General features: G+C 45.8%; 1 protein-coding gene across 1 annotated transcript in view; it reads right to left on the reverse strand.

Annotated features, from left to right (window-relative positions):
- Nucleotides 1–3607: 3607 nt before the first annotated feature.
- The window catches only part of prmt3 (protein arginine methyltransferase 3), a 114771-nt gene continuing 101432 nt past the window's right edge, over nucleotides 3608–16946 (reverse strand). Inside the window, exon 16 of the mRNA XM_083652581.1 lies at nucleotides 3608–4648. Coding sequence (XP_083508707.1) covers nucleotides 4539–4648 — 110 coding nt within the window. The 3' untranslated portion in view covers nucleotides 3608–4538. The remainder of the gene's footprint in view (nucleotides 4649–16946) is intronic.

Raw genomic sequence — 16946 nt, forward strand, 5'->3', positions numbered from 1 at the left:
GCAGGCTATATAGCAGCTACTGTGGGACATTCTCCACAGCAGCAGGCTATATAGCAGCTACTGTGGGACGTTCTCCACAGCAGCAGGCTATAGCAGCTACTGTGGGACGTTCTCCACAGCAGCAGGCTATATAGCAGCTACTGTGGGACGTTCTCCACAGCAGCAGGCTATATAGCAGCTACTGTGGGACGTTCTCCACAGCAGCAGGCTATATAGCAGCTACTGTGGGACGTTCTCCACAGCAGCAGGCTATATAGCAGCTACTGTGGGACGTTCTCCACAGCAGCAGGCTATATAGCAGCTACTGTGGGACGTTCTCCACAGCAGCAGGCTATATAGCAGCTACTGTGGGACGTTCTCCACAGCAGCAGGCTATATAGCAGCTACTGTGGGACATTCTCCACAGCAGCAGGCTATATAGCAGCTACTGTGGGACGTTCTCCACAGCAGCAGGCTATAGCAGCTACTGTGGGACGTTCTCCACAGCAGCAGGCTATATAGCAGCTACTGTGGGATGTTCTCCACAGCAGCAGGCTATATAGCAGCTACTGTGGGACGTTCTCCACAGCAGCAGGCTATAGCAGCAGCTACTGTGGGACGTTCTCCACAGCAGCAGGCTATATAGCAGCTACTGTGGGACGTTCTCCACAGCAGCAGGCTATATAGCAGCTACTGTGGGACGTTCTCCACAGCAGCAGGCTATAGCAGCTACTGTGGGACGTTCTCCACAGCAGCAGGCTATATAGCAGCTACTGTGGGACGTTCTCCACAGCAGCAGGCTATATAGCAGCTACTGTGGGACGTTCTCCACAGCAGCATGCAGGCTATAGCAGCTACTGTGGGCGTGAAGCCTTCAGCAGTTTACTGCAGGATCTGATGTGCGCTGCGCCTCAGCGCCTCGCCTCCATCTCCTGCGTGTTAATTACATGAGGAGAGTCGGTCTAATTAATGAATCACTCCCACCGTCGCCTGCCTGCATGATAAGATCCTGCATCCAGCTGAGGTCAGCCACGCTCAAGCTTCTTCATCATCATCATCATCATCATCATCTGTAGGCCCGACACACCATGCACATTCTGGAAATAATTTGTGTATAATTGCTTCATCAAGAGCACTTAATATCTTCTATTTATTTTTATTATGCAATTATATTTTTTTGTGCCTCCATTGCTGCGAAAGAAAGAAGCAAATCTCTGCTTGGTTATTAATGATATAGCTTACTTTTGGGACATTCTTTTGGGACTTTTTGTTCGGCAAATACTGTACTAGGGGTCACATGAAATGAATAAATGAAAATTATATGGATAGATAACTGTCTGCCAATATTTTTTGCATCTGTTCTGAAAACTGCTGTTCAACTCCAATCCAAACCCGTCTTATATCATCTGCCATGTCATTTTACAGTTAGTAGTCTAAACCTGTTGTTTTTAGTATAACAACTTTTCATAGTCAGTTTTGAGCTTTATTTAGCATTGACTCTCTGGATGTTTACCTTGCAGCAGTGATTAAAACACTCCAGGCTTATAAATGGATATGAATATTTAATACAAAGAGACAGAAGTTTGACTTATATAGATCTTTATGTGCCTCAGACAATGAATGGCTGCCAATGAGAGATGATCGTTCCTGTATTGATTCTAAGCCCATGTGGTTCTTCAAAAATGATCAAAGAAAAAGTTTTGAATCTTGAATTGAAACTTTTTCCACCACTGTCGCTTTTTACTTCTAGTGAATTAAGCGATGATCAAATGCGTTGTGTAACATACACTGAATGTAGAAAACATGAGGGCCACTTACTCTTCATGAAGTAGACTGATGAAGTGCGTCCTTATCCTGTATTGATTTCCTTTACTAAATCTATAGCAATCACAAAAGGAGATGTAGATACACAGGAGCAGATGAGTTAGACTTTTTAAACCTTTTGCAACAAATGACTTGTGGATCATGAAAGAGATGCAACTCTATCAGAAAGGCTACTGATACACATTTATTATTTTATTTAGCACATTAAAACATACAGAAATACTGAAAGTTACCAAGATAAACAAAAAGAAAGAAATGTGCAAAGTAGAGGCAAGAGATCCGCAAGGGCCTATACGAGGCCTCTACTTGTGAATAAGTATAACATCATAAGTAGAAACAAAATCAGCAAGTATGAAATCAAATTCAAATTTAACGAGAAAAGAAACGGAAAGTAAAGAAGAAAAGCCAAAACATGTATGCAGATAAGAGATATTATTGATTTAACAGGTTTTTTTTCATTCTTGATTTAAAAATAGGCAATGATGGACATGTTCTGATTGAAAGGGGGCTGGAATTCCATAAGGATGGACCTCTATATTTAATGTCCCATTAGAACATGCAATCACTGTGTGTGTGTTAGCACCTTGAATTGCCTTTGTGTATGAAAGGTGCTATATAAATAAAATTTGACTTTGACTTGACTTGTGTGTGTGTGTGTGTGTCACCTGCTGGCTGCTGTGGGGAGTGTCATCACTAGGGCTGTCCCCGACTCAGAATTCTGTCCGTCGGATTGGATTTGGCTGTTCAATACGAATATTCTGGAATGGAACGATCCTTCTTTCATAAGCATATTTTGCGACTATTCGACTGTGAGATGGGCAGTCGAATCAGGCTTCTTCAAACGAATATTTGGGGTCACCCCCTACTAATTGGTGTGTGTATATATCTGTCACCTGCTGGCTGCTGTTGGTAGTACTGTGAGTAATTGGCCGTTTTGGCCATTTAATGGGCCATAATGACACAATTAAAAGATCTGGCCCTATCCAAATGATGTCACTTGGAGCGGTTTTCCCATGGTGTCACTATCGGCATCATTATTGTTCTCTCATTCACAGAACTTCCTGGACCAAATGACATCATTTCTGAAGTTCTGAAGTTAAACGTTCTTCATTTGCATATTATACCTGTACAATATACATCCGATTTTGTAATGACACAAAGCTGGTCGAAAATGAGTACAGTGGCCCTTTAAGCAGAACCGACTATGTAAATGGCAGAGAGGACATAGAGGAAGTAGGCATCTATCAGGAGAGGTGACTGTCAAATGACCAATAAAAGCAGGCAGCCAAGCCCACAGTCTGTTCCTCCCCTGGCCCTCACAGATCACCACTCCGTCCCCCACTTCTGGATCCATCATCTGTCTCAGGGCTGCTCAGTGAAGTATGTCAAGAGACTTTAGTCAGCCGTTTTCAAGCTCAAATTCATCTCACATTGTCCCAGGAAGCTCCGAGAAGATGGATGACGCCCCCGCTGAGGTCCCACACAGCTCAAACTAGGACAATTAGGAGGACGTGGAGGGACGATGAAGGGAAATGCGTTGAAAAAACACAAAATCTTTCTTTAAAAGACGAGCTGGCAGCTCCATTTCCCCTTTGTGATTTTTCTTTATTAGGATGATTTGATTGATGATGATTTGAGCATGCAGGGGGGGCATCTGTGGCTTAGTTAAAGTAAAGGGGAAATTGTCACAAATATGACAGCATCACTGGGATCAAACACATTTCCTATTATATACAGGCTTAATGAATAAATACAGAGCAAGTCATACAATGTGAGGGGTTTTTATTACAAAAAGGTACAGGAATCACAACCGATACATCAAAGCCCTGTGTTTAACTCAGCCTGGGTGCCAGAATAAAATGTAGGCATTGTACGTTTGTGGAATCCACGGAAATGTAAAATATCAACATTTCTGATGGAAAATATTGTTATACATGACATGTATAATGTTAATATTCACGTTCATGACTGTCTGAGTCGGGCGGGATTGGCAGACCTGTAGCATTCCCGTCTCACAAGCAAGAGAGCGCCAGTTCGATTCCCGAGCGAGGCACATTGTGTTTCTACTTTTGGATTTAACCCCAACTAACCCTAACCTTAACCAAGTTGCTTTGTTGCCTAAACCTAACCAAGTTGCTTTAGTTGCCTAAACCTAACCAAGTTGCTTTGTTGCTAAACCTAACCAAGTTGCTTTAGTTGCCTAAACCTAACCAAGTTGCTTTGTTGCCTAAACCTAACCAAGTTGCTTTAGTTGCCTAAACCTAACCCACGTTATTTTACTTGCCTAACATAACCAAAGTTGTTTTTATTTGCGTTTAACACGGGAAAGGCAGAGAGGTTTTCTAATTAACCTGCGTTTTTGTTACACATTTACATTGAGAACGTAGACGTAAAATGCCACGCTTTAGCAGACGTTTTTTCCCTCCCAAATTTATGTTGATATTCTACATTTCTGTGCATTCCACAAATGTACAATGCCTAAATATTATTCCGGAGATTAGGTTGGTTCAACTCTATCCTACTGCCACAGTCTGCCAATGCATGGCTGGTCAATAAAAAGACTTTCTACTAAAAGCAGCCTTCCTTACATCTACTCTAACAGTCGTCTGGTTCAGATGTCCTCTTTGCTTGGGCCTGTCAGCTGGATGCCATCTCAAACAGCAGCAAAACAGCCCCGGTCTTCCCCGCTGACGAAACGCCGATCCGTGATCAGCAAGCGTGCGACGGCCGATACGTTACTGCAGGCTGTAAGTCAGCTTCCTGTCTCCGAGGTCAAAGGTGACCAATAGGGAGCGAGGGTCCTTCTTGTTTTTACGCACGGTGATCTTCCCTCGAAGCTCCTCCCCTAAAAGAGGAGGAGAGGGAGTAATCAATTAGCAGCTCATTTTACATTTGACATCAGGGCTCCTCCTCTCTGGCTGATGGTGTTGTTAAAGCAGTGATTCTCACCCCATTTCATATCAAGGACCCCTAATTTAGTCCACATTCGGGCCACAGACCCCCATTTGATTAGATTTGGTATCTCTGATCTCAAAATCTGAGAATACTTTTTATTGTCAGATATGATTTTGTCCAGAAATCCAAGACAATATATCTATTGTAGGTAGACTAACAGAAAAATTATGATCAGAACAGTCATTTTCAATATTCTCTAACTGTGCTAACTTGTTGTTAATGAAATAGTGGTGCTTTAACAATTCATCAATTTGCTGGCGACCCCCTGGGTACCCGCCCCCCAGGTTCCCCCTGGTGGTCCCTGCAGTGCACCCCACACCTTGAGAACCACTATGTTAAATGAAACCAACTGCTGTCATGTTTGGTTGGAATGAAAACCTGCAGTCACCTCAGGCAATGCTGTAACACCAAAGGAATGCATGACTGAAAATTACAATCACTGTCAATTGCCCTTAAATTGCCACAAATTGTCGATACATAGGGTCAGACTCACATCTGCGACCTCATTCCACCACACCAAAACACCCGTTCTCTGAGGTCCTCAGACCAGGGGCTCCTGGCAGTGCCCAGGACCCGACTAAAGACCAGGGGGGACCGGGCGTTTGGGGCGGCCGCCCCTAGACTCTGGAACGCACTTCCCCCGGTCCTGACATCGGCTGCCTCCCTCAACCTGTTCAAGGGACACCTGAAGACACACTTATTTAAGCAGGCGTTTGAGCAGTCTTAGGCCGATCTTCACCTCACTGTCCTCTTGCACTTGGTTTTATGTTTGTATATTGTTTTTAAGATTTGATCCTACTTTTGCTGTTATGTTATGCCATGTTACTATTATGCCCTAGTGCCATATAGGCCTAAATGTTTTGACTGACATATTATGTACAGCACTCTGTGCACTCGTGCTGGGAGGGGTGCTCTAGAAATAAACTTTTACTTACTTACTTCAGACAGTCATATACACTTTTATCTTCACATCTCTAAGTCACAAATTTGCTCTGCAGACTGAGTGTGAAAGTAGACATAAATGATATGATGAACTAAATTTTTTCATCTACAAAGTGAGTCCTATACACCAATCAGCAAAAAAAACATGAAAACCACCTGCCTAATATTGTGTAGGTCCCCCTCGTGCTGCTAAAACAGCTCTGACCCAGCATAGACAATGCTAAGGTAGGTGGTACGTGTCAACGCAACATCCACATGAATGCCAGGACCCAAGGTGTCCCAGCAGAACATTGCCCTGAGCATCACAATGCCTTTCTATCATAGCCAGCATTCACTTTTTCTGCTATTTGTGCTACAGTAGCTCTTCTGTGGGATCGGGCTAAGGATGTAACGATAACCGGTTTTAATGATAACGTGATAAAAGTCCTTACGATAACCGTACCGTTTAAAATGTTCATTATCATTAAAACCGTGTTACCGTGATTATTGTGTTACCATGATTACAGTGCTTTGAAAAACATGGTAAATACTGTCCATCATCAACCGTCTCCCAGATGCAAATGCGCAGCCTTGCAGAAATTATTTCAGTGAGTGTATCAATCATTTTTGGGTCTGAGTTTTCAATATAAAACTTGGTGAAATAATTTCTGTGAGTGTATTAGTACTTTTTTAACATTTTCAGCACATTTTAACAAACCGTGATAATATGATAACCGTGATCATTTTGGTCACGATAAGCGTGATGTGAAATTTTACACATCTCTAGATCGGGCGAGCCTTCGCTGAGCCTTGGCCGCCCGTGACCCTGTCGCCACCGGTTGTCCTTCCTAGGACACCTTTTGGAAGCTACTAACCACTGCATACCGGGAACACCCCACAAGATCTGCCATCTTGGAGACGCTCTGACAAAGTCGTCTAGCCATCACAAAATTCGGCCCCTTTGTCGAAGTTGCTCACATCCTTACGTTTTGCCCGTTTCTCCTGCTTCCAAACACATCGACTTCAAGAACTGACGAGAGAGAGAGAGAGAGAGAGAGAGAGAGAGAGAGAGAGAGAGTTCCCGTTGCTAAAAGCGCGCGCTCTCAGACTGGGACCGCAGCGACACCAAAAATGAGAGTAGCGTTACCGGAGCACACCGTTCATCTTAAAAAAAAAAGTCTTTATTTCGAAGACACCGTGCTGTCGAAACGTCAGTGATTTGTGCACCAGATAAAGACTTTTTAAGATGATCCGTGCGCTCCGGGGACTCTCCCTTTTTCAAGAACTGAGTGTTCACTTGCTGCTTAATATATCCCACCCCCTCGACAGGTGCCACTGTAACCAGATGATCAATGTTCCTCACTTCAACCCCCGCTGGATTTAATGCTGTGGCTGATCGGTGGATATTTCAACACTGTCGCCGGAGAGTAAATCTGTGGAGTCACTCTACTGTCCCACAGAAACATCATTCCTGCTGCACCTGCTGTGAACTTCCACGTCTTCATTTCCAGGCTGACTTTCTTTATTTGCAAAAACACCAAACCCCCCCAAAGGGCAGAAAACAAACTCTGTGAGTCAGACGTCGTCCGTCGCCCAGTAGGTTAAAACTACAGTCGCACAAAAGGAGAAATTAATAATTGTTCCCTGCTTCCCCCCCCCGGCAATCCAGTTCTGCTGAGATCATGCTTTCTGTCTGCGCTGGTGCGCGGCGCGGGGACGAGACGCACCGACGCATCGCATATGGAAATGATGATGTGTGTCGGGGCAATGTGTTTTAATGTATGTTAATAAGCCCAGATTGTGCACGTGTGTGTGTGAGAGTGCAAGTGTTTGTGTGAGAGTGTGTGTGTGTGTGCACGTGTGGGGACACACACCAGGACCCATCCAGATGGCAGGGAGATCGGCGAGTGTTTACAGTAGGATGCGCGAGCGCGCGGGAGGCCACGAAGAGATGGAGACAATTATGACGCGTAATCACTTTGATTAAGTTCACGTTTGACTGCTGGGGGTAAATGAATGTTTATCCAATCGGCAAACAAGCATCTTCTCATAACCCCCCTCCCTCCCGCCCCCCCTCTGCCAAGCCTCTCCCCCATCGCTGGAGGTTAGAGGAGGACGGGGAGGTGGAAAAATGCTGACTGTGGCGCTTTCTCTAGCCAAGCGTCATGCGGCTGTCGCGTACGTCGGAGCCGTTACCATGCCGACGCTGTCACGGAGACTTTGCTGCTGCTGGCGCCGCGCTCCGTGGTTTGTCACTCCGTTACAGAGGAGCCGAACAGCCGCAGCAGGCACTGTGTGTGTGTGTGTGTGTGTGTGTGTGTGTGTGTGTGTGTGTGTGTGTGTGTGCGTGTGCGCGTGTGTGTGTGTGTGCGCGCGTGTGTGCGTGAGAGAACCAGAGTGTAACAAACAACTGAGACTGTGTACTTCCAAAAGGGACGTAGCATCATTAAAAGTTACAGTTCAAATTTGGGTGCCGAACAAAAATGTTGGCTGAAAAGAAACATGACAAGAAACAGTACTGTGATTTTGGTCCCGCATTGTGAGATTTGTGATGATTTTGGTCAGTAATTATGTCACTGTGATGATGTCACAATGTCTATGACATTATCAGTGATGCCACTCGAGCGCTCGATGATGTCATCAGTGATGGTCACTCCAGCAATTGTGACGTCACTAATGATGTCACAGTGTCTATGACATCATCAAAAAAAATCATTAAAAAAAGAAAAAAATCCTTCTCAAACCTACTAATGCTACATGTTACTGACTCCTTCTCAAACTACTTCCTACATGGTGCTACTCTAGTCTATCAAAATATCTTTGCTGCCTGTCATTGAATGTGTTGCATAGTTGATTTCTGTACTGTTGACAAAGTGTGATATTGTAAGTCACTTTGGACAAAAGCGTCTGCTAAATGACGTAATGTAATCATCAGTCAATGTGCGCGCACTACTTTTTTCTCTCTACTGATCACTCACTGATGTCATCAGTGATGCGAGTTGAGAAATTGTGCGCTGAGTGATGTCACTCGAGCACTCCATGATGTGATCAGTGATGGTCAATTGGGCAATTGTGATGTCATCAGTGATGCGAAGTTGGGCAATTGTGCGATGCGCATGCCAATAGAGCAGGCGAGGCCACACAGTAGCCCACAGGGTGGGCGAGGCCGCGTAGGGGGCGAGCTGCAGGTCGGGCGAGGCCGCGTAGCGTGCAAGATTTCTAGTTTACCAAATAAACCCTCAGAGCCTCCTACCTGTAGTGCAGTCTTTAGTGTAGTGTATCGTTTTGTATCGTATCGCTTTGGTGCGAGTTGACGAGTTTTGGAGATATCGGCTGCAGAGATGTCTGCCTTCTCTCAAATACAATGGAACTAGATGGCACTCGGCTTGTGGTGCTCAAAGCGTATTTTCTTTCGACCGAACTAGTGGTTCCTACATGAAAGTGCTCACAACAAGGTCTGTGGATTATCTTGAGTAACTGGGTCATGATTTCTGGAAAGAGACATTGCAGTTCCATTGTATTCGAGTAAGACGTCTGTCTTACTCGAATTCAATGGAACTGGATGGAACTGCCCCGATGTTTCCAAAACTCAGCAACTCATACCATTTTTGGGGTGAACTGTCCCTTTAATCACTGCCAACCAGGTAAAGAAATGTTGCAACCTATGCAGCAAAACAAAGCAGGGTGTTGTGATGCGAGTAGAAACCAGATTCTGCTGGCGCCCACTCACTCACAGACCTAATGAAGTGGGTCAATGGTAGACACCAGGTCAATGGTAGACACCAGGCCAAGCTGAGCCAACCGTCAACTGGAAAGGTCACTAAGGAGGAGGGGTTTGTGCTTTCTGTGCGGGCCCAACGTCCGCGTACCTTCCTCGATATCCATGCTTCTCACGCTCGTCGTGACAACTGTGCACCTGAAAACTAGTATATACTACTAGAGTATTACTAGAGTATTTTAGCGACGCTGAAGGAAAATTCAGCTCACCACATCCCAGACCCATAGACTGTCAAAATTATGGACTTATGCTGCATTCGTGTATAGAGAGGCAAAGTGAACGTCACTTCCTGCTTTTCTCCCTGTACCAGCCGCTGAAAAAATACGAATGGCGGTGAACGGAGAATATCGTTACTTTGCTGATCCCGTTTGAATTGTGCCACGGGGCGCCAACGTTAATTTTGTCGATTTAAAACATAACTTTGCATGTCAAGAAAGTTGTAGTTTGTCGCAACACACTGTTGCACTAGAAGTTATAAATCAGAAAGGCTACATGCACTGTCGCCTAAGTGACGTCACTTTCTCTACCGGCAAAGCTGAAGACCGGCGACATGCCACGAGCTCCCACGAGCTATGTAGTTTTTATACGAAACTAACCCCTACGTTTCAGTTTGACGACAAACTGTGACTTTCTTTACATGCAAAGTTATGTTTTAAATTGACAAAATTAACGTTGGCCCCCCGTGGCACAATTCAAACGGGATCAAAAAAGTAACGTTATTCTCCGTTCACTGGCATTCATATTTTTCCCAGAGCTGATACAGGGAGAAAGCAGGAAGTGACGTTTCACTTTGGCTCTCTGAGGCCGGAGGTGGCAAGCGGCAAACGCGTCATCTCCAACCTCCGGGGGTTCCAGCTTCAGGGCTTCAAGTCGCATTAACGTTTAGTTGTATGGGTTTAACCAACTACTGTATTGCTATGCTGATTGGTCTGAAAGCTTCCTATTGTAGAAAAGAGAAGGGAAAAAAAATCTAAAAATGTTTTAAATTCTTACAATCGTGGGCGCCATGTTGAAATTACGTCAACTGACGTGCTGGGAGCACACTGGGGGTTGAGAAATCATAGTTCATCAGTTTGTGAGTAGGAACTAATGTGGCAATTTACTTGATTTTTGCTAGGAGCAAGTGGCAATTTGCGACCTCAGAGTTCTAAACGAACACAGCAAGACTGTAGTGAGTGTGACATCACCCATTAGTTTGTGAACGTTTAGAAGGCTCAGGTTTGGCATTTTGAGAGGAGCTTCCATCTTGTTTTTTTTTGCCAGAGTGACATATTTGTAGCCATATTAGGCGAGAGGGGGTTTCCCAGAGCCTCTGCGTTCAGTGAGCTGCACGATCACAGGACAGGGGAGTTATATAACGGGTGTTATATAAAGATTCACCCCCACTACAGTTGTCATGAAGTCTAAATTGCCTATAGAGACCAAAACCGTTTTTTTTTGTACGAGGCTGTAAACATGTTTATGCTATAAAGTCAGGCATTTTAACATGCGGGTGAATGGGGAGCGACTCCCTTTTGGAGACAGCCTTTAAGTGGCCATTCGAGGAACTGCATTTTTTTGGGCACTTCCGCATTGGCCTCAATGCGACCAAACAAAACTGGCCCCATGTCACCTTTGAAATACTTTGGGCCCTGTTCAACCCTGTTCAATTTCTGCCTGCACTCCCAGCACTGTCCACTGAGACAAAACAAGATGGAGCGGTCTACTGAGTTACCCTTTCACTCACCAGAGTGGGACAAGGAGCTACTATTTTTGCATCAACGCCTCCTCGGTGTGGTTGATGTAGTGGAGCCTGCTGCCCGAGGGACACAGCGGAAGACTGCACTCAAGTTTGGCAAAAAAAGGCTGAAAAAGGTCCAAGGAATAATTGCTTGACCTGCAGTAACCTTTTGATAACAGACAACCCCAACAAGAAGAAATAAGAAAGCATTGGCATCAAGAACTTTTACAAAAACAAAAAAAACTTTGCAACAAACTGTGCCACTAAATCTTCGCTTTTATCGTACAGAAACGCACAAACAGACCCAACGTCTACAACGTTCGGACTGCAACAGCACTGCTGTAATCAGTCAGTCCGTACTCCCCACGGAATAAACTGGACCGCTCAGCGGTTGAGAGAAGGAGGTAACCATGTGTGGAAATGAGTGTGGGGAATGGAGCTGCTCTTCCACCGGTTGTGTCGTACATCAACATGCCAGTGTCATTAGCCGACGAGCGCTCCCACAGAAACGGTCCTCGTCTCAAGTCCCGCTCGCCGCCAGCCCCCCATGAAATTACAACGGCAAATACATTACATACTCCTCGCATCTCTGATCAATCTCGAGCGCTGTCGTTTACATTTCGAGCATTTAGCCGACACCCTCGGGAGCGCGATACAGAGAGAGAGCGAGAGAGAGTGGAGTACGCTACGAGATTCCTTATTAGATAGCGACCAATGGTAAAAAGGAGTGCAAGACGCATTAGCACACTGATGCCGGGGTTTAAAGTCCCTGGAAACCAGAAATATTTTTTTATTATTTAGCATTTTGAGTTCATCACATCACAGGAACCTATGTTAATAAGCCACCAGCCAAATTTGAACGATGATGAACGTCGCAAAGTAGATCAATTTAGGTTCGACAGTCATGGCAAAAGTCATGAGAATCAATTCGATTTTAGAGTGTATTTTCTCCCGCGGACTGTGTGGGCGTGTCCCGTCTGCAGCAGGTCTCCTCCGAGAGAGAGAGAGAGAAGGAGAGAGAGAGCGAAGGAAAGAGAGATGGAGTGTGTGTGTGTGTTCGCGCGTTGCTCGGCGCATAGCCTACTGACAGAGAGGAAGAGATCTCTGCCGCTGCGAGTGCACAGCGCTACTGTGTGTGTGTCAGTGTGTGTGTGCGCGCGTGCTGCATGCGTGTGTGTGATTCGATTAAATCTTATGACGTGATAAGATCATGCATTTTAGCACCGCGCGCACCGCTCTCTTCAATGAGGAAATGGAAATCCAGACCTTGTAGAAAAGTGTAGATTTTTGGGGTTAGGGTTGAAAGTAATGTCAACAAACTTTAACAAATCACTCCTGTGTGCGTACGACGATCATGAGAGATGGGGGGAGCGATGTATCGGAAATATTTCGCCAGTGTTTCCCCTACCATTCTACAGGCCAGAAGAGGAAATTCCTGCGCTCCCCAAAATTTCAATAAACCTTTATGGCATATTATTACAAATACAACAATATCAGTGTTGACAGTAATAGAAGATGCCAAATCATTCAAAATAATAAGCGTAATAAGTGGATAGGTTGTTACGCTGATACGCTGTTCCAAAACGTGTCAATGTGTGTCGTTGCCTGTGAAACGCACATCCCATAAATAATACAACTGTTCGCATCGCATCCCATAATAGTATGATGATACTTGGGATGCCATTGCGAAACATAGATGCGAACAGGTTAGCTAAAAGTTTAGCGTCGCCAGCGAGGCCCCCCACCGTTGCGGTGGGGGTACGTTTCGAAATCCCTCCAGGCCTGAACAATTTTCTAGGGGAAACACTGAAATTTTCGCAATAAAAAAATGTGACCATATGTATCAAAGGTCTATTTTATTATGACGTTGTAATCACAAATGAGACGCTTGACCAAGTTCACAAGCTCTCCATCCAAAATGATATTACTGTCATTTTTAAATTGTTGTCGTTTACATTCTATCGAGCCAATGCCATCGCTAGAAAGATTTGTGACGCAGGGGGAAAAAAAAAAAAAAACATGAATGTGCACGTCATACTTTGTTGTCATTGAACTTTGATTTGTGACATCGTATCGTGATGATCGATAAGCAGCATATTGTCCCTCCCCGAAGGCTCCCAGGGATCCATTTGCTCTCCTCGAGATCACAAACATCAAGAACAACTCTGACAAGAGCTTCAAACTGGGCCAACTTCACTTCCACATCTGACCGCCTCCCTGGCACTGCAGTGATGATGATGTTCACTGCAGCATTTCTCGCCTCGTCTCTCCTCCATCCTCCCTTTACTTCTGATCTACCTCACATCCTCTCTTCATTTGGCCCGTGCGTTTTCATTCTCCGCCCTCTCGCTCGGTCGGGCGGCGAGCGGTGGCGGGGGTTGACGGGCCGTATATCCGGAGCACCTGTCTACAGACACTAATCCAGCCCCGCGGTTTGAATTACAGCCCCGACGCGGCCGGTTCAGTCGAGGCTTTGCGCGGCCATCGCTCTCGACACCTCAAGGACCTTCAGAGTTCAAACGAGAGAGAGGGGAGGAGGATGGGGAGGAGGGGTTTAAAGTGAGTCAGAACAGGTGAGGGAGAGAGGGAGGGAGGAAGAGGGAGGGAGGGAGGGAGGGAGAGAGGAAGAGGGATGGGACCTGGAGAGCGAGAGGAAGAGGAGGGGTACCGGCAGTAAAAGCGGAAGACCAAGGACCCTAAAAAGAAGGATAAGACATCACTCACGTCACAGCGTTCGAATTTTGCATTGGGACCAGTTCTATTGAAGTGAATGGAAAGTCCCACTATAAAACCATCATAAATTATCTGTGTTGTTTCACCTTGGATTGAAAAATGCTTCCATAGATTAAAGAAAATACATTATGTAATGTTTACTGATGCCCTGTTCGGTCATATATCATGATGTAGTTTAGCTAATCTAGCTCTGTTTTGGACCAAACAGGGGCTTGAGTTGAGCTATATGCAGCTGCTGCACAGAGCACAGTTAGATAAAAAACATCAGTCAACATCATATTAAGTCTTTTCTTTAATCTGGTGGAAGCACTTTTCAATCAAAGGTGACATGTCAATGATAGGACGGTTTATAGTGCGACTTACCCTGCCGGCCCCATTCACTTCAATACAACTGTCCCCAAAGTCTGGCCCCAATGCATAATTCGAACACTGTGATGTGAGTGATGTCTCATCCTTCTTTTTTAGGGTCCTTGCGCAAGACGAGGAAGAGACGGGACGGGAGGCGGCAACGGCGACCACCTGACCGATGACGAACTCGCACACGCCCACATTTCGGCGCGCCGCAAGCGGCGCTATCGGGCGCCAACAACCAGGCCACCGTCTCGCCTCGAGGACCACGGGACTTTCTCGCAAACAAAGTGTGACCTCGTTTCTCCGGGTAGACATTTAAGCAGGTAGAAAACGGTTCAGTAAGAAGGGGGAGGGGTTGTTAAGAACATCCAGTGAAGGACCCTCCTCTTCGATACACTACGCTACAGAAACACAGTGGAAGTGTGACAAACGACGCACTGTTTAATTTATGAAGCTGCCAGCCAGGAGTCTTTGCATAGATGTTTTGTTCCGGCCCGCTGCGTGCGTTCGTTCGCTCTCTCCTGCCCGAGCCTCCCCGTAGAAGCTTGGGCCTCGGAGTTAATTACTGCACTCGTACAAACACATCAAATAGGCTTCTGTCTCCGCACGATAAATCACCAGAGACAAGAGGCTGTACTCAAACAAACCCACTGGACGTGTTTACGCCCTGCGCTCACTCACCACAACGCCTCACAGCTGAAGGTGCCTCACTCACTGTAGAGGAGGAGAGGCCTCTGTGTGTGTGTGTGTGTGTGTGTGTGTGTGTGTGTGTGAGAGAGACGTGTGTGTGTGTGAGAGGCCTGTGTGTGTGTGTGTGTGTGTGTGTGTGTGTGTGTGTGTAAGAGAGGTGTGTGTGTATGAGAGCGAGAGAGCGACAGAGAGAGGGCGAGAAAGAGACAGACAGAGAGAGAGACAGAGAGAGAGACAGAGAGTGAGAGCGAGAGAGAGACAGAGAGCGAGAGAGAGACAGAGAACGAGAGACAGAGAGAGCGAGAGAGAGAGACAGAGAGAGACACAGAGAGACAGACAGAGCGAGAGAGAGCGAGACAGAGCGAGAGAGAGACAGAGAGCGAGACAGAGACAGAGAGAGACAGAGAGCGAGAGAGACAGAGACAGAGAGAGACAGAGAGCGAGAGAGACAGAGAGAGAGAGACACAGAGAGAGAGCAAGAGAGAGACAGAGAGCGAGAGAGACAGCCGATGAGATTTGTCATCTTCAAGGTGACTGAAAAGTTTTCTCAGCCAAAGAGGAATGTTTAGGATGAGAGGAGGCAAGTGCACATGTGAGTTTGTGTGAGTGTGTGAATGAGCAGCGTGCGCTCGTGTGTGTTGTAAAGTGTGTGTGTGTGTGTGTGTGTGTGAGAGAGGTGTGTGTGTGTGTGTGTGTGTTGTAAAGTACACCATATAGGAGCGGAGAAGGCAGCCAGTGGATGTCGTTAAAAACTCCATTTCTGGTTTTACTGGCCCAGGAGGAGGAGTCCTGGGAGTGTCGAGGGGGGCCGGCACAACCTGCCTGTTAACTTTCTAACGGCGCTCACACTGCTGAGGTCTCAATGTCTCCTCCGGTGGCATCTTCAGGTCTCTCTTTTTTAATGACACTGAATTGACTCGACTGCAACCGGGGACAGATGTTTTTCAAGCTCGATTCGGCAACGATTTCAGATCAAGACAGACGCCGTGTCTCATTACAGGGGCCACAGCCTCCCAAGGCTGGATTTGCGTCGCCACCACGGCGCGACCAAGGCTGTCCCATTTCCATGATCCTTGAAATGCGCTCAAGGAAAGTGGCCTTTTTCCCCCCCAAATCTGCACGATGCAATGGATCGCCCCAACCTATCCCAGAATGCACTGCGCACGGGCCAGGCAGTGATAGAGAGGATTTTACAGCAAGCTAAAAGCCGTTGTCCTGTTGGCTCTAAGGCCGTTAATATGGCACTTTATTCAGTTTTAATAGTTTTTGAGTCAGACAAAGTACCGATGTTCAGTTTCAGTTTGCTTTAGCCCTATGATGGGGGCATCCCTTTCGATGGCACCCTTTCGTGCAGATTCCAGATCTCCTCTCCAGTCCATGAGGCCATTTACACCTGGCATTAACGTGCGTTTTTGGTGATCAGATTGTATTTTATCACTTGAAAGTACAGGTGTAAACACCCCCAAAACGCATTGAAGAAGGATTGCAATCTGATCAGCCAAACCACCTCCGGAGGTGGTCAGGGACGCATTATGACAACATTTAACATTTAAGTGTTATTATATTATATATTATATATATATATTATATTATTATTATCTAACAGTTAGAGAATGGCCACAACAGGACCTGGCTACAATGTCAGTACTGAAACTGGCTTACAGACAGGCCAAGGACAAGAACAAGAAAAGTGGCAGGGGTAGGGCAACGTGTCCTTTTGATAAAGAAATAGATGCAGTGCTGGGTGATCGGCCATCGTTTTGTCCAGGTGAAGGGGACGCTCACTGAGTGCGTTTACATGCACACCAATAAACTGTTTATTAGCGGATTTCTGAGTTACCTGATTTTTCAAATGGTCATGTAAACAGCATAAACCGATAAGCTTTATCCGTTTATGGTCATAAACGGGTTATGAATAAACCGATAAACACACCTACCGGTAGGTTTCTGGGCAATAATCGGTTTTCTCTCTGCATGTATCCAGCATAACCGGGT

Source organism: Poromitra crassiceps, assembly GCF_964638095.1.
Source record: "Poromitra crassiceps genome assembly, chromosome: 16".
NCBI classification, from domain to species: domain Eukaryota; kingdom Metazoa; phylum Chordata; class Actinopteri; order Beryciformes; family Melamphaidae; genus Poromitra; species Poromitra crassiceps.